This window comes from Triticum dicoccoides, chromosome 2B (assembly GCF_002162155.2).
Source record: "Triticum dicoccoides isolate Atlit2015 ecotype Zavitan chromosome 2B, WEW_v2.0, whole genome shotgun sequence".
Lineage (NCBI taxonomy): Eukaryota > Viridiplantae > Streptophyta > Magnoliopsida > Poales > Poaceae > Triticum > Triticum dicoccoides.
Genome location: NC_041383.1, coordinates 797,481,477 through 797,500,382, shown reverse-complemented (window position 1 = coordinate 797,500,382; position 18,906 = coordinate 797,481,477). Strand labels below are relative to the sequence as shown.

At 41.8% G+C, this 18,906-nt stretch overlaps 1 protein-coding gene across 1 annotated transcript in view; it reads right to left on the bottom strand.

Moving 5' to 3' along the window:
* The window catches only part of LOC119366394, a 9,035-nt gene extending 4,203 nt beyond the window's left edge, over window positions 1-4,832 (bottom strand). The window contains exons 1-2 of the mRNA XM_037632125.1: window positions 4,472-4,832; window positions 4,206-4,408 (exon numbers count right to left, since the gene is read on the bottom strand). Of these exons, the coding sequence (XP_037488022.1) occupies window positions 4,206-4,408; window positions 4,472-4,561 (293 nt within the window). The 5' untranslated portion in view covers window positions 4,562-4,832. The remainder of the gene's footprint in view (window positions 1-4,205; window positions 4,409-4,471) is intronic.
* Window positions 4,833-18,906: the final 14,074 nt, after the last annotated feature.

The window sequence follows — 18,906 nt, the reverse complement described above, 5'->3', positions numbered from 1 at the left end:
GGGAGTGGTGGGTCAGTTTGGGCCGACGCCTCGGGACGTCGAAACTTAGGCCCCCTTACACAGGTATGCACGATAATCGTTCCTGCCACAAATCCCTGATAAACGTCATTAGAGCTCCTTGTTCTTTTTTTACAGCATTAGAGCTCCTTGTTCCCAGCGAAGAAGACGGTACAATTTTTCCTCTTACCACCTGGGCCTTGGGCCTTTCTTTAGCACCAATGTTGAAGCAGTAAGTGGTTGTGGGCTAGCTGTGTCAGGATCGCAGTTTCTAAGCGGTCTTTTTGGAAGATGATAATAACCCCATTGGTTGAAGTGGTGGCACAAGCGGCGGTGCATAAGGCTCAGTCCTAGCAAATTAAGGGAAAATATTTATTTGACGAATGTTACACGACACTTTTCCATGTTGTGTTACGCTTGCCAATAGACATCTGAAAATTTTGCCTTTTTGCACATCTTGTTTTTGTGGTCTATAAGATACGAAACATTTCTTGTTTCAATTGCAGAAAGCTAAGGAGGTTTTGAGAAGGTTGGTATTGGACAAAATATTGAAAGAGCTTGTGAAGTTGATCTATGCCGGTGAAGCTATCCTGAAATTTTTACTTCACTTGCCAGATCAAGATTTATATATCATGGGCCTCCAGAATGCGTGTGAGATGATTGCCATCACCACTTGGTATTTGTAGTGGGAAAGGCCTAAGCGGGTGCTTAAGGAGAAGATTCAAGATGTTATCCAGATAGCTATAGGGATTCTTGCTCTCACGGCGGCTAATTATGTTCTGCTTCTTCTTCAAATGTTTCTATTATAAGGGCGAGGGGGGGGGGGCGAGGGCTGGATTCACCCACCTGTGGGTTTTGTGAAGCTTAATGTTGATGCATCATTTGATCATGACTTACTTAAGGCTATGGATGGGGCGGTCTTGAGGGATGATAAAGGCTCATTGCAGGGAGGGAATTGGAGAGTAGATTGGCATGCAGATGTTTTGACGGCGGAAGCTCTGGCACTTAGATTCGGTCTATCCCTTGCGCAAAGGCCGATGTGTAATCGTCTCTATATTAACTCTTATAATTTGGCGGTAATTGATACAATAAAAAATGGATGACAGACGGCAGGAGCAGCGGCAGAAGTTTTTGACTATTGTTATTATTTGGCTTTTGATCTTCCTATTTCTTGTTTTGATTTTTGTAATAGATAGGCTAATAAGGTAGCTCATGAGCTTGCTAGGTTGGCTAGATTTTCTCCGACATTTGATTGGATTGAGGAGCCAATGGATGAAATTATACGTCTCCTCATAAGAGCATCTACACCCGGGCACTCCAAATCTGCCTCAAAGGCCCGGGCGGAGTGCCCGATCACTGACCGGTCACAAAAAACCTGCCCAGACGGGAGCCTCAAACCGGTCTCAAACGCCCGGGCTGACCGGCACCCCAATATCAAGCCCAAATCCAGGGCGGATATGGGGGTGCCCGGGTGCGACCGGGCTGCCCGCTCCAGGTCATAGCGGTCCCACCTGTAGCCACCCAAAGCTCCTTCCTCTCTCATCTCTGCACCCAAATTTTAGTCCCACCTCACCGCCTGAGGCGGACGCCAACCGGGTTAAATAGTCGCGCCGGCGGATGGCGGCAAGATTCTCCTCGTTGCATAGGTTGATCAATTATCGTTCTGCGAACGAGATAGCTTGACACTAGATTGCATATCATCAGTTGATGATTGTTCATCGAGTGTCAAGTTCACCTCGTTCATATCCCTTGATTAGCCTACTATAATGAAAGAGTTTTATTATTTTGTTCATCAAATTTTATTATTAAATACACACAAAAGGAGCTGTGCAAACAATAATATTCCCTTTGTATAGGAGATAAACCATGACTATAAATCTTCTCTATTAAGCAGAGAAGATTGATAGTGATGTATATCTCCTTAACAAAGGATACAATGATGATCGAAGCTTATCGCTTCTAGACGACCTGGCTATTTAAACCGGTCGACTAGCTCCTCATGCCGTGAGGTGGGACTAAACATCCGAAACCCGGCTATTTGGTGTTACCATCCGATCAATTCTTGCTAAATAGCCCATCCGGCCCAACATGATCAACGTGCATGTGTTTGCATGTATTATGTATTTTGGACATAGGGTTTGTGGTTGTAAATGGCCAAATTTGAGGCCTGCCCGATCACTATCCACGGACGTTTGAGGCCCCAAAATTGTAAGGTGCAGCTGTAGATACTCCAAGGGATGTAACTGTTATTTCGACTGGATAAAGTCGTGGTTTTTCTCCGAAAAAATGCAACTGGGAAATGGTGGAGAGCTGCCGGGAGCAACACGCATTGCTAACGAAAGGCTTCCGGCGCGGGTGCACACCGTGGGTATTCCCTATTTGGCGCTGCAGGCGCCGGTTATAGTTGTTTCTGCAAACCGGCGCCTGCAGGCGCACAGCCCCTCCCGCGAGATGGGCCGGCCCGGTTTCATTTTTTTCGTCTGTTTTCTGTACTGTGCAAAAAAGTGTATGCGCTGGGATTCAATCCTACAAAGTCAAGTTTCCTCGGAGGGGCAGTAACCACTCGGCCACCACACCATGTTGTGTTCAGATAAATGTTTCTCCTCTTTTATTCTTTTACATATTTTTTCCTTTCCTTTCTTTTTTCATTTTTCTTTTTTCTCTATCCCTTTTTTCTTTTTGTAATTTGCGAACGTTTCCTCCAAACATATGAACTTATTTTCCTTTTCAAAATGCATGAACTTATTTTCAATTTGATGAACTTTTTTGAAATTCCATGAACTTTTTTTTGAATATGATGAACTTTTTTCCATTTCGATGAACTTTCTCCAAATTCGATGAACTTTTTCCAATTCTATGGACTTTTCTCAAATCCGATGAACTATTTCTAAAATTCGATGAACTTTTTTTCAAAATCGATGAATTTTTTTGAAATTTGTGAACTATATTCAGAATTGATGAACTATTTTTTCAAATTCGATGAACTTTTTTTAGAATTGATTAACTTTTCTTCTAATTCGTGTTTTTCTTTAAATCTGATGAACTTTTTTGAATTCCAACGTTTTTTAAAATTGAAATTTTATTACAAATCTATGATTTCCTTTTTCTTTTTTACGTTTTCCTTTTCTGAAATTATTTTTATGGTACGGAATTTATGTTCATGTTGTACTAGTAGAAGTATTAAATAAGTTGGGTTATGGACGTGTAGGCGGTCCTGGTGCAGTTGTTACTTCACCGTTTCTTTTGCCTATGTACCTAGGCGCGTTGGTTCGAATCCCACATCCCGCAATTTTTTTTCTACCGGGTTCGCTTTTTGGCGAGGTTGTTGGGCCAGCCCGCTAGGCGATGCGCGCGGGCACCAGGAACCTTAACCGGCGCAGAAGGCGCCCAATAGGACCTCCCCACACCGTGGCTATAGAGAAGCGGACGAGCGGCTTGGTCGGTATTATGATTTTGCTAGTTTGTTTGTATTGGTTATACATGGCCATGGGAGACTCGGCCCGACCAGCCTGACCCTACACGACCCGACCTTGCCAGCCGGGCCTGGGCCTAGGTTTTGAGCCTAAAGGCTGAGCCAGGTGGGGCCTAGGCGCTGTATTCAGTACAATGTGTAAAAAAAACATCAAAACAATACGAGTTTTCAGAAAACAATGATAATCGTTTATTTGGAAAATGTTAAAGGTGTATGTAAAAATGTTCCTGGTGCATGCATACAAAAATGTACAATGGAAAAAGAAGAAAATGAATAAAAACCCAGAAATAAAAATGAAGAAAGAAAATTAAAAAATTAGTGAAAACAGAGAAAGAAACAAGGAAAAACAAAAAACAAGAAAACCGTGAAAAGGAAAGAAAGCAGAGAAATAAACCAAACAATACCATGAAGATAAAAAAATGAAAAGAAAAACAGAACAAAACCAGAAAAAACGAACAAAAATAGGATTTGAGTAAAATGCATCAAATAGGATTTGCCTAGAATTTGGCCATGATGAGGCCGTCAAACTTTGTTGTACGAAATCAGCGACAATTAATATGGATGGAAGCGAATACTATCTCTGTACTAAGATTTTTATTGGTTTTGTATAGGGCATAAAAAAACATCTTGCATTTTGCTAGGGATGGTGTAAATTTTATTGTAGCGAATGCTACGTGAATAGTACAAGTAATTTCCCGAAAAAAGAAATGAAGTGGCGAATTAACTGGTGGGTTACCAGGAGAGGACGAAGAAGAGGCCGGAGAAGGAGCGCCAGCGGCCGCAGCAGAAGCACCGGGTGGCGGCCATGGCCACGGCCTGCCCCGCCATCAGCAGGACGATCGCGCCGGGGCCATACCACGTCGACGCCTCCGTGCCCAGCCCGTACAGGCAGAACGGCCTCTCGGGGTCGTCGTCGAACACCAACACGTTCACGTAATCCTGCACTTTCCCCGATCAGAAAATCCCGACGCTTCTGAGCATATGTACATACTTATTACTTACCGCTCTCCGGGGCAGCTCTCCGCCGATGGCGAGGACGAAGGCGAGGAGGTCCAGGCCGAGCACCAGGCCGATCACGACGAAGGGCGCCATGGCTCCGCTCGCCCAGCCCGCCGATGGAGACACGCCCGTGCTGGCTGGATTAAACAAGTTTCATTTGCTCGTGGGCGAAGGGTTCGAGCCATGGAGGGACGGCTTTTGCCGTTTTCTTCCCTAGCAAAACGACGAACCGATGCGCCGGGGGCGGAGCTACTTGTGCGTACGTACCCTCTACCCTGATGCACAGTTTTTCTTTTTTTCTTAGCAGCGGCTAGCTCCTAGAACTAGCAGGTGCGCAGTTCAAAATAAACGCCGATCATGGGCTCAAGAAAGTCCTGCAGCAAAGCCAGAAGGCAAACGTTCTAAATAAACCGGATGATTTTGTGTCTGTGTACGCCGTCGGACTCCAACGCGCGCCAAGCGCCCGATGAGCCCCACACGCCGCTTGTCTCCTCCCTCCCTTATCCTTTCCTTTTCCCTTATCTCTTCCTCAGTTGCGTTGAGCCACTCTTTTTTTTTCTTCCTTTTTCTTCTTCCTCCAGCACACCGCACCACACACCAGCGCATCGCCGTCGCTGTAGACCGCCGCCGCCATCACCTCGACCGCGTTGCTGCACCGCCGCTACAAACCGCCGTCACCTAGTGTCAGTTGCACCGCTGCTGCATATGGCTGTCTCCGCTCACCTCGCGCTGCTGTAGGCAAGGCTAGGGTGAAGCTGCTGCCATGGCCGGCGGGAGCTGCATGCAGCAGATGAAGCATAGGGGGCTCGCCGGCGTTGCGATGAAGCAGAGCGGGGGTTCGACGGTGAAGCACGTGGGGGTTCGCCGGAGTTGCGATGAAGCATCGGCGGGACCGTCGGAGTTGCACTGAAGCGCCGCCGAAGGTGCAACGAGCGCCGCCGGAGTTGCATTGAAGCCTGCCGGAGTTTCAATGAAGCGCGGCGTGGGCCATTGAAGCTTCGCCGGTGCTGTAATGGAGCGGCGCAGCGCTGCCATGAAGTTAGTGTGTGGGGCTGCCATGGGAGCTGCTCAATCAATAGTGGTGTTGCAATGCAGCACGTCGGCAGCGGCCGCCGGAGTTGAGGGAGAAGCTCCGGCTTGCGTTTCAGCGAGTGCACATGCCGCGGCAGCACGGCCTCGTTGCCGCAGTGGAGTACATCGTTGTCTTCAGAGAGGCGCGGCCCACGCGGGGGTGTTGAACTGAACGGGATGAGAGGAGAGAAGATTCGAGCTGCTGGTGAAATCAAACGGCAACCAGCACCAGATCGGACGGTTAGTTAGCCGGATGATTTGTAGCCGCCACCAAGCCAGAAATTGTCTCGTGCACATTTCAGAAGTGGCCTTTTTTTTGGCGGGGTGACATTAAATCCCTCATAGGCTAGCGTGGCCATCAAGGGGCGTATGCCTTGTGGGCATCAAGGCCCGTTCAGCCTAGATGCTACATCCTAGAAACAAATAATGACCAAAAAAGAGAAACAAATCGATAAATTGATACACCTAAAAAAATCAATAAATTGATCGGTCAGGCATATGGATGCGCTGTGGGTGCGTGTTTTTAGGGAAAGTCATGACGATGGTTTAAGGAGATATAGTGTTCGCATATTAATCCGTTTAGGTACCAAATGAACTCCAATTGACACGAAAGTTTAATGAACTAAGAAGTTCCTATAGGATTGGTTCCTGAGGAATGCAATCCTGTGAATCAAACAACATGTAAAGGGAAAATTCCAGAGGATGTCAATCCTGTAAAATTCCTAGGAAAAATCCTGTAAATCAAAGGAGGCCTTAGTTCATTTTCACAGGAAAACAAGCATTAGGTTGCACTTCATGGAAAAAATCCTCTATTTTGCTACCCAACGTAGGATTTCACTGGACAGTACATCATATTCCTGTACATTTCCTATTCCTACGCTTTCCAAACCCTGTGAATCAAAGGAGCCCTTATTTCCAGCCAGTCTCCTTCAGGTTTCTTCCACACATGCACAACTGGGACAGGGGTGGGTGTCAATACAAGGTTTTGCGCAAAAGGCAAAGAATCACTAGCCCAATGATTGATCTCTGCAGCTATAGGTTCTCCAACGGTATTGTCTTCTCTCCAACATTATTTTTATTTCTCCAGGTCCACCATCGCCACAAGAGACAGGTAACCAGTACTCTTTTCTGTTCCGGCAACCTAAGAACAAAAAAACATCAGCTCTCCCGCATCTTTGCAATTAGTCATACACACGCGTTCCTTCTCCAGAAGCAAACTACGCCACACAATCTTGACAATTTTGCAATTCAGAAATAAGTGTGCTCCATCCTCATCCCTTCTTCTGCAACAGACAGAAATGGTTTCGCACTTGATACCCCTCCTTTTCATAGATAGTTTCAGGGGCAGACTGTTATGCGCTAAACACCACATGAATTGTTGTATTTTTGGTTGGCAAGGGAGATTCCAGATCTCCTTCCAGTCCCACTCTCTTGGTGCAAGACTAGCAGAAGATGGCAGGCCCGCATCTCTTTGTTGCACATACACCTGGTAGGCTGATTTGACTGAAAAATGCCCTTGCTGTCATAGTGCCATGCAAAAGAATCCTCAAAATTGTCTCTGGGGTAGCTAGGATCACCTTCGCATCCTCCTCTTTAAAGATCGCTCGCACTAGGTGATCATCCCATATTTGGGTGCCAGGATCAACAAGTTCACAAACTCTAGTGAGAAGACACTGCCCTCTTGCCGTTACTAGAGTTTGCCTCCCCTCATGACCAAGCCATGGATCATTCCAAATGTTGATAGATGTGCCATCTCCTACCCGAAAAATAAGTCCGTCTTTTAGCAACCCTAACCCTTTTTAAATACTCCTCCATGTGTACGAAATCCCTGGGTGTGCATCCTCTTCCAGGATAGAAGTATTCAGGAAATACCGTGCCTTGAGAACACGTGCACATAGTGATTCTGGCGCTTCTAGCATACGCCATGCTTGTCGGGCCAGCATGGCCAAATGTTGAATGCATAGATATCATGGAAGCCCAGGCCTCCCCTCCTTCTTCGGCTTCGTTAACAGCTCCCAACCCAACCAATGCATGGTGTTGTTTTTTTCTTGCTAGACCAACCAAAATCTGCATATCATCATTCCAATCTCTTCACATAGCGTTTTCGTAAGATCAAAGCAGGACATGGCAAATGTCGGGATGGCCTGCGTGCATGCTTTAATAAGAACATCCTTCCCCATCGTTGAAAGGAGCCTTTCTTTCCACCCTTGAATATTTTTCCATATTCGATCCTTCAGGTATTCTAAGATTTTTGTCCTAGATTGTCCCACATAGATGGGGAGCCCAAGATACCTCTCAGTCTTAGCTTCGGCTCTGATATTTAACGCTTGGAGCACCTCATTTTTCTGTTCTGCTCTCGTGTTCTTGCTGAACATAACCGAAGATTTGTCATAATTCACAATCTGTCTCGAGCAAACCTCATATAGTTTTAGCACATTTTGCAGATGAGTACTAGTGAGTCATCTGCAAATAGTAGATGGTTGAAACTCGGGGATGCATTGCAAATGCGGATTCCTTTCAGTGTGCCCTCTACCTTGGCCTTGTTCAACAAAGAAGAAAAACCTTCTGCATAAAATAGAAAGAGGTAGGGCGATAAAGGATCACCCTGGTACAACCCCCTTTGAGGCATGAAAACATCTGTGCATTCCCCATTAACTCAGAATTTGTATGAAATTGAAGTCACACACAACATGATCTTGTTTATCCATTCCTCTTAGACTCCAGCTTGTTCAACATTCTTTCAAAAAAAAGCCATTCCACTCCATCATATGCCTTGCTCATGTCTAACTTCACCGCTGCAAAACCCTCCTTTCCGCCACGTTTGTTCTGCATATAGTGTGTACATTCATAGGCAATCATGATGTTATCTGTAAACAAACGTCCCAAAACAAAGGCACTTTGATTTGATGAGATGATATAGGGTAGGATCTGTTTCAACTGGTTAGATAGTACCCTTGACACCAACTTGTACACCACATTGCAAAGACTGATTGGTCGAAGGTCCTTCATGCTCTCTGGATTATTTACCTTCGGGATAAGCACCACACAAGTCTCATTCCAGCCCACTGGCATAGGCCCTCCATTAAAGACATTTAGCACCTCCGCAACTACTTTATCGCCAACAATGTCCCAACAGTTTTTATAGAAGATGGAAGGCATGCCATCTGGTCCCGGTGCTTTTAGATCCCCAATGCTTTGCAAGGCCTCAAAAATTTCTTCTCTAGTGAACTCTTTGCCCAACATCTTGTTCATCGGGACTGTTACTCGTGGCTCAATTTGGCTCAAGAGCTCATCAAGATGGGTACCTGCATGGGAGGTGAAAAGGTTTACAAAGTAGTTAGTCACAACATCCTTCACCTCCTCACTATCCTCCACTACTCTCCACACACTCTTTTGATGGGTCGACTAAACAAATATGTTTGCTCTTCAGCTCTCTGTTTTATTACTACTCACTCTGATCCAGAATAAGTGTCGCAGTTTTGAACTAAGTTTAGATCAACCTTAGTTCAAAATTACAACACTTATTATGGATTAGAGGGAGTAGTTATTATGAGTTCTGACCTCTGACATCTTCAGCTAATCTGCATGGAATTTCGGAGGGTGGGTTTTCTTTCTGAGTGACAAAATCTGTTTCTTTTTCTCGGTGAAATATGTTGGAGGGTTTGGTTTTGCCCATTGTTTGATCGAATGGTGGAAGTCATTAGCAATATCATGTTTGTTTTCCTTAGAACCGATTGAACTCCTAGAGGACATTGTTAACCTACTTTGTTGTGTTGTATAACTTATTATTTATGGCATTCATTAGCGTGTTAATCGGGCATCAGCTATATTAGAGCTTCTGTTTAATGTTGTTTCCTCAGATCTGCTTCACGTGGTTGTGTAAATAGGCAACGAAGGAACCAAGGAAAATAGGTGTACTACTACCTCTAGAGGGGGCTCGGATTCGCTGAGATTTAGGGTCACTGACGTATGGGGCCGCAAACCAACTGGCCCACATGACAGTACACTAAGTCACCTGACTTCAGCCAATCTAAATTGCTGTAGAGGACATCAACACAAGTGCTTCGACAACAGGCACCAATGATACTTGGACAAGTCAATGTGCAATATCTAATTCAGTATAGGCGGTAGGCTTTGCGAGTATTTTATAAGAGAGCTTCACCAGCGTTGGCATGTTCACGTAGAAGTTGAATCTGTTGTGACTTTTGTTGTGCTTGAAATACATATATGGGTGTCTGAATGTTGAGTTCGGTGGTTAGATTGTATTGATACATGCTAAATAGAAGGTTGCATATACATGGGCAAGGTGGGCATGAGAAATTTCGGGTGTCGTGGGATGATACAGTGGAATAGTATGATCAGAGATTTTGGTACTTAATTGATCATATTACAATTATTTTGAAACAAAGTTTTTTTTTCTTGTGGTATGTCAGACTAATGTGTTATGTTATTACCTGTAAGTTCTGATGAGAGATTATGCTATACGGTACATTTATATTCAAGTATGCCAGAATCGTTAGTTTTTGGTATCCTGCCTTCGTCTATATGTACAAGCAGTCAAGCACCCATAGGAAGCTAACTAAAAAAAACATGAAAATAAATTTTGATACAAGGCCAGTTGCAGGTCATGTGGAATTATGTCAACGATTTTACTGCCCAACTTCATATCCTAATAGCAAGTTATAATAAGTTTTTGGTTTCCAAAACAATATGCAAGCTACACATATATATGTCCAGCTGTCCAGTGTCTTGGAGAACTCGGTGCTCATCGTGTACAAAGTCAGGCACGGGCATGGCGATGTTCACCCTAGGTGAGTCATCAGTTGGTTACATATGCAAACATGTGTCTAGTCGTGTGGGCAGAGCTTTGCCGCACTAGGCCTGGCCCTCAAGTTCTCCCACGGCCTCCGCTTCATCCACGTTATTGCAAACCTCAATATAATCCCATGAAAAAATGATCACTTCTTCCAAGTAATTCCTGGCAACCACTCACACACTCGCAGAGCTAATGGCCTCCACAAAGCTTGCATCAATATTAATCTTAATGGACTCCGGGTCGGGTGGCTGCCAATTCACAACTTTTTCTTTCACTTCAATGGTATCATAAAACCCATCGACCCTTTCCTTACCTTTGTTGGTAACCTCCATCTTCCTATTGGTATGACAGGACAAGAAGGATCCCCAGTAGTTTTGAATAAAGCTCACAGAGGTAGAGATAGTTCCTTTCCCTTACCAAAGATCAAGTCATTCCTCAGGTGCCATGCCCTCCAAAACATGAATATAACTTGCTCACGCACCGGCGACGTTAACTACTCCAATAAAATAAGTAGCCAATCCGGCCCCGAAAAATTGAATATCTCATCATCTGGTAAGTTCCATACCTTCCTTACCGCCAAACGGAGCGCCCACGCCTTGGGACATCTCACAAGAGCATGAAACACACATTCATCTTCGACGACACAAATCGAACATAAGCCAATGGTAGTTTGATGGTGTTTAATCCTGTTAACTTGAACCGCCAAACTATTAGTAGCAGCACGCCAAGCAAAAATTCTAACTTATTGAGGGACCTGAGCCTTCCAAATAATGTTCCAAAGCCTCCTTTCTCCATTCACAGCATCACTAGAGCTCCCCGTCTCACTCTTATTGTCCTTCAAATTCAGCGCCAGCCTGTACGCACTTTTAACCGAGAACATTCCATTTTTCTCACAGTGCCAAGCAATAAAATCTTCCTCGCCTACAATCGAAATACGTAACTTTAAGATTTCCTCGGCATCATAAGAATAAAACAAATGCCTGATTAGATTCTCATCCCAACTGTTAGAGCCCCTCATGAATAGCTCAGACACACATCTAAGTCTGGTTCTATTCTTTTTTGCAGAAATTTGAAGACCCGAATCTCTAGGCAACCAATTATCCCTCCAGATATTTATACTCGTGCCATCGACAAATCTCCAAATGATACCTTTTTTCAGCAGTTCAAGACCATGCATAATACCTTGCCAAGTAGTCGATGTCACCTGAGGGAATACAGTGTCCAGCAGGTGCCCATGAGGATAGTACTTTGCTTTCATCACCTTTGCACATAATGAGTCCGGAAAAACCAACAATTGCCAGGCTTGTTTTGCGAGAAGAGCTTGATTAAATAATCTTAGATCTCGAAAGCCCATACCTCCTTCACCTTTGGGTCTCATCATCTTATCCCACACTAGCCAATGAGTTTTCTTTCTGTTCTCCTCATCACCCCACCAAAAGTTCCTAATGATCTGGGATAACTCTTCATAAAGAGATGCAGAAAATTTAAAAATGCCCATTGCATAGACCGGGAGAGCCTGTATGAATGATTTAATCTGGATTTCCTTCACCCCACTAGAGGCGTATTTTTCTATCCAGTCAGAACCTCGCTTTAGCGCTTTATCTTTTGTAGACTGAAATTTTCCCGCCTTCATACGTCCTTCTGGCACAGGTAAACCAAGATATTTGTTCTCAAAGCCATCAGAGGTGATTTTGAGAACCACGAAAATAGCCACCTGGTCTTCCATACTACACCTTTTACCAAATAAAATGGAACATTTCTCTGGGCTTAATAATTGCCCCGTTCCCTCCTCATAAGTCGTCAAGATATGTTTAATGGCCAAAGCTTGCTCAAGAGAACCTTTAAAAAATAGAAGGCTATCATCAGCAAATAATAAATGCGATATACCTGGAGCATGTCTGTTCAACTGGAAATGCTGGATTGCCCCACTCGTGGAAGCATCATTGAGTAACAGCGAAAGGGCCTCGGCCACAAACAAAAACAGGTACGGAGATAAAGGATCCCCCTGCCTGAGACCTCACGAAGGTTGAAAAGAGTCCAACAGTTGGCCATTGAAACGCACTGAGTAATTCACTGACGTAAGATAGGTCATAATCCACTTAACCCAAGTTGGAGCAAAACCATATGCACGAAGCATACTTTCCAAAAATTTCCAGTCCACACGATCATAAGCCTTAGCTAAATCCAATTTGTACGCACAAAATTCACCCCTGCCATCTTTTTGCGTATTCAAAGATGCATACACTCAAAAGCTATAAGAGCATTATCAGAAATTAATCTTCCAGGAATGAAGGCACTTTGGGTAGGAGAGATCATACCATCCAACAACGGCCTCAGTCTGTTAACAAGACACTTGGATATAATTTTATATATGACATTGCACAGACTAATTGGCCGAAAATCTTTAATTGACTGAGGATTTTTCACTTTGGGAATGAGCACAATAGTTGTATTATTAACCCCCTCCGGCATGCATCCAGAAATAAAGAACTGTTGAACAACACGTACAATATCTTCCTTCAGAAAGCCCCAATTCCTCTGGAAAAAACCACGTTGGGAACCCATCTGGCCCCGGAGCCTTCAATGGACCAATTTGAAAAAGAGCATCACTGATATCTTGTTCAGATAAAGATTTACAAAGATCCTCGTTCATCTCATCATTCACCAGAGGTTTCACAAGGGGTATAATACGAGAAGGGTCCACCGTATTATCACAAGAATACAAATGCTTAAAAAAGGAGTTTGTAATACCTTTGATCTCTTCCACGTCATTAGAAAGAGACCCATCGCTCCTTCTGAGGGCAGAGATATTATTCTTCTTTGCTCTCCAAGTGGCCTTTCTCTGGAAGAATTTTGTATTCCTATCACCCCATTTCATTTTGTCCAAGCACGATCTCTGTTTCCACATACTTTCTTCCTTCATTAAGAGCTCATCCATCTCCCCGAGGATTTTCTTTCTCTCCAACATAGCAGAATGGTCATTTCTTTTGTAGAGAACATTTAATCTTTTCCGCGCCGTTTCAAGCTTTTTTGGTAAATAACCTATATGGTCCCTGCTCCACCCATGAAGGGACTTCATAAGGGCATCCAGATTGTTTGCCACATCTCCCAAGTCACTGACATGTGTACTTTTATTCCAACATAATTCGATTTGATCTTTCAGCGCCACAGCCTCCCTTTCCCAATACGCTTCATATTTCAGATGTTTACTAAACATACCAGGAAGAGGATCACCCATCAATTGAATAAGAATAGGGCAATGGTCTGACCTTGAGCTGATAATATGTGAGACCTTGCAATTAGGATACATAGACGACCACTGAGGACAAGCCACCGCGCGATCAAGACGCACTTTTACATTTTTGTGACCTTCTTGCTTGTTATTGTAAGTCCAAGGAACTCCAGTAAATCCCAAATCAAATAAATTACAATCAGATAAAACCTCACAAAAATTTGCCATAAGCTTCGCTGACCTCTTACTACGAAAAAAATGCTCATTTTGCCACATAGCTTCGTTAAAATCGCCAACCATAAACCAAGGTCCGGCTCCAAGCGGTTTAATTCGCCTTAACAGATCCCACATAACATACCTTTGACTCGCCTTTGGTTCACCATAGATAAAGGTACTTCTCCACTTAGAGCCATCTTCTTTGCAAACGTACATGTCAATAAAATGTTCACCATATTTATTCAGCTGCAATGTATGAAGGCCATCCCAGAAAACCGCTACACCACCACCTTTGCGTGGAACAGAAACAGAAAACACATTTTTCATACCCAAGCGATAGCGCAAACTCTCAACATACTCTTTATTTTTTCTTGTTTCGAAAAGGAAGATAATGTTGGGTTGGTGTGTCTTCGAGAGGCACACAAGTTCTTGGACTATCCGGGGTTGATCCAAACCTCGGCAGTTCCAGCTAATTATTTTCATGGCTCCTGACGGACGTCATCAAGCGCGTCCGTCAGTTGACCGGCGGCCCCAGGCCGGTAGCTTCCTTGGTAGTACCTCCTACATCTTTTCCATCCCCTACAGACTCTCTCCTTTTGTCCTGAACCTCCTCCACTCCCCATCTACTTCTTCAGTTACATGAATAGTAGACCCATCTATGCCTACAACAATACCAACTCTCTCACCACACACTCTTTTACAAGACACACTCACGTCCATAGCACCCCTAAACTCAAAACTTTCAGAACTAGTGCTATTCATACTGAACACCAGATTATCTTGGTCATCATGAGAGCGTTTCTTGCTTCCCCGGTGCTCTCTAGCATAGCAGCAAAAGCCATCTTGCGATTGGAGAGTTCGCTTCCGCTGTTTGGCGGAGTGGGGATACCAAAAACCGCATGTTTAACACATGCAGCCTGCACCATGTCCTTCTCGTCATGTTCTTCCCGATGAAGCTTCTTCCAGCGCTAGACTCCTGCCGCAACCAGAGCACGCCAATGTATGCCTACATCAGCAGCACCCTCGCGGCCATCTTGCGTAGAAGCAATCACCAGGTCCATGGCCTTCCCATCAAGCTTCTGCTGCTGCTCACTCCCCGAAGCAGCACACATCAGGGGAGCTTGGTCTTGCTCCTGCACATGGGCATCTACAACAAGCTGCACCAGGGGCTGGTTCTGTGAATGCACAACAACAACATCCCGAGCCCCTAAGTGTCCAGCAGGCGTCCCAGGAGCACCTAAGGGCCTGGGAAGCATTTTGTGTGTATTGTGACACACGTGTAAAACAATGTAGTATTTACTTTGGTTTTCTCCAATGTCTCAAATACAACCACATGGTCTTCACCAGGAGATTCATGATGGGCTTCCCATGGATAGAACCAGAGTTACTTGGTGAGATTATATAGAGGGAGGATGCAAGCATAAAACACATGACGTGCAAAGCTCCTTCATACACATCAACTCATCGTACCAGTGTTCATATTATTCATGCTAAACAACACGAAATGATGAATCAGCTACACACTCATGCTTGAAGCGTGAGAGGCATTAATCTGTGTAATAGATGATGCCTAGTTGATGAGTTATGTGTACACATATAATAATCCCAACGACAAAGACCTAAAATGTTGTAAGAAATTTACTCGCATAGATGATAATAATATATAATATAAGGTGTGCTTCATTATCAGCAATACGATCACCAGCCACCTGCATTACTAAAACATGTTGTCCTAAATTTTGTTCTTCAGGTTGCAGAATTGTAGATCTCGCAACTATGTTTGCATGTCTGCTTACTGAAATGTGTTGTGCCAAGTTTATTTTTGTAATGGGATGGGGGATAATATTAAAAAATATTAATCAGCCAAATGGTAAAATAGGCTATAGTTGTGTTGTGATGAAGAAGCAGAGTAACTAATCAAGCAAAATAAGCACACTATTACTTCTCGAGAACATCAAAATAAGCCTTTTTTTGTGAGTGTTTGATAAGAGACAACTCACCACTCAAGCCATATGCCCGTAGAAGATGAGTATGTTGTGCATGACAAACATATCTTTTTAAAAGGTCTGTACATGTTTACATTAACACTTTTAAAAAATGCTCATCACACAGGAAAATAAATAAATTTTGCATTTTAATTTAGTTACAAGAACATTGTTTAGAAAGCCTGCGAAATTTTTGTACAATTAAATTAATATTTTTAAACAAACGGGCGAAAATGTCATCATGTCAAAAATATTCATCGTGCTTAAAGAAGTAAATGCACCATGTATAGAAGAAACAATCATTTTTCTAGAATGACTACATACACAGAAGAAAACAAACACGATTTTACTACTGAGAAGAAAGGAAAAAACAACTACAATCAAACCCACACAAAAAACCACAAAGGAAAATATAATCAAAACAAACACAAAACCGCAAAAAACCCCGCCAAAAAAAGCATTGAAAACAAGTTGTAGTGATCACTAGTACGAAACAGAGAGTCAAACCCACAAGAGTGTGGGGTGCGCATTTGTTTTCCTTGTTTTATTTCTGAGTTTTGTCTTTTTTTTTGATAAATGTCTTTGTTTGTTTTCCGTGTAGACAGACACAACGACACGTGAAATTTGTGCAGGACCCGTCTAGTGCAAACATGCCTATACCTCGCCTGACACAAGACTATAGGATGTCTCGCTTCTGGTAGCTTTTTTTTAAAGGGGATCTCGCTTCAGGTAGCCGCCCGATTAGACCAGCCAAGCGTGGCCACAGGCCTTCTTCCTTTTTTTATTCTTTCACTTTTTGTTTAACATTTTTGCATTCAATTCTATTGTTTCAGTTTTTTATTTTTTATTTTATTCTAAAATAGTATGAATTTATCTATTATAAAAATCACTTTACATAAAAAAAGTTCAAAGTCATCCATTTAAAAAATGTTATATGCGTATGTAAAGAAAGTACAAAGTGTGTGGAAAATCTTAGAAATAAATAAATTTTCCATATTGTTTAAAAAATGTTTATAATGCATTTAATAAATGGTAATGGTGTATAGAAAAATATTTTCAGTGTATACAAAAAATATATAATGTTTATGAAAAACTAGCTATGAAAATAATATTTGTTTTAAAAATGTTAATTATGTACTTTAACATTGTAAAACATGTAAATAAAACTGTTCCTGATGTATACAAAAAAAATTAAAAGGTATAGAAAAGGTAGAAATTAAAAACTATATGTTTTTGAAAAATAATATTCTTTTGCAAAATGAAAACATGTACACAAAAAAGATATATGTATATAAAAAGAACCATAAAACATATATGTTTAAAAAATATTAGTAATGTATTTACAAAATTTTAATTGTCTATATAGGAAATATTCATGGTGTACACAAAAATTGTAAAATGTGGATGGAAAAAATGGACAAAAAAATAGGAGTTGTCAAAAATAGTAATCATGTATTGTGAAAATGTAAAACGTGTATATAAAAATGTTCCTGATATATAAAAAATGTGCAAAGAAAATGAAGGAAAGCAAAAAAAACAAAATATAAATGCAAATCAAAGAAAAACAAAGAAAGGAAAGGAAAAAAACAAGTAAAATCAAAAAATAAACAAAAAGAAAAAAACTTATACAAAGTGTGAAAGAAACGAAGAAAAACGATGAGAAAATTGAAAACTGGTGAAGGAATGAAAGAAAACCAAGAGAAAAAAATAAGAAAAAAACTGACAAAACCAAGACATATAACTAGCGAGCGAAGGACTCAGCGAGCTAGTGAGCAAGCAACCGCGCTAAGGGGCTGACCCATATGCATGAACCTTTTAGACGGGACGGATGCTACTTTCGATTTAAGCGAGATATAGTATTCACGGCCCAAAGTGAAGTTTTCAACCATTGTAGTACCTACCGGCAAAGAAACAGCCAACAATTAATACTTTATAAGATATGTGCCATGCTCAGAGTAATAAGTCCTTATTACTAAACTATACAAGAAAAATACTGACACCAACAAATACACCCTCTCCAAACTAAAGAATTGCCTTTAAAATTCATTATGCAATTTTCAATATTGTTTCAGTTTCAATTATATTTAAAATAAGAAGTTTCACTCCTTTTCAAAAACAGATTTTTGTCTATTCATGAAATTGATTTCAAACAGTTGAGTAAACTAATTTCACTCATTCCATACAACTGATTTTGCTTATTTTCAAAAATGGTTTCACTCAATTCAAAAATTAATTTCACTCTTCTCATGAAACTAATTTCACTTGTCCTAGAAAACCGTTTTCATTCACTCATAACACATATCTCAATCGGTTCAAGAATTGGTTTCATTCATTTTAAAGAATTGGTATTAGTCATTTATTTCACTTATTTCAAATAAGAGGTTCCACTATTTATTTCCAGTCATTTAAAAAACATATTGAAGTCATTCAACCAAAAAACTCAGTCATTGCAAAAACATTCATTTCATGGAATTTAAATAAATAATTTCTCTCATTTCCAAAACCCGATTTCACTCATTTTAAGATTTCAGTCATTTAAAAAAAATTCTTTTCAAGTATTTTTATAATTTTAAGGTTCTGAGAGTGAAATATGTGAAATTGGATTATTTTCAAAGAGTTGAATATGCTTTTGGAAATGATTAATTCAAAAGAATGAAACTGATTATTTCACTTATGTAACGAGTGCAACGTGCCCAGGCTCATCTGCACCCGGTCAGAAACAAATTCAAAAAAAAAATCCAAATTTTTATTGCATGGTAGATACTTTATTGCGTGAGTTCCACTCCAATTTTTAGATCATTTGGAAATCTGGGTAGCTCTCAGAAAAAAAGACAAGTCGATTCACAACAGTACCTGAACAGTAATTTTTTTTACAGACCCCAGATTTATCTTTTTTTGGCAAGAGCTGCTCAGATGTCCAAATGATTTGAGAATTGGAGCGGACCTCACGCATCAAATTATCTAGCATGCAAAAAAATCTGGATTTTTTGAATTTCTCTAGTATTTGTTTTGATTTTATTTTCTTCAACGCGGTTGCGGATGAGTCTGGGCTCAGAAAAGGATTTTCGTTATGTAACCAGCTACACAGATAATCTATTTCACACACTTAAATAGATTT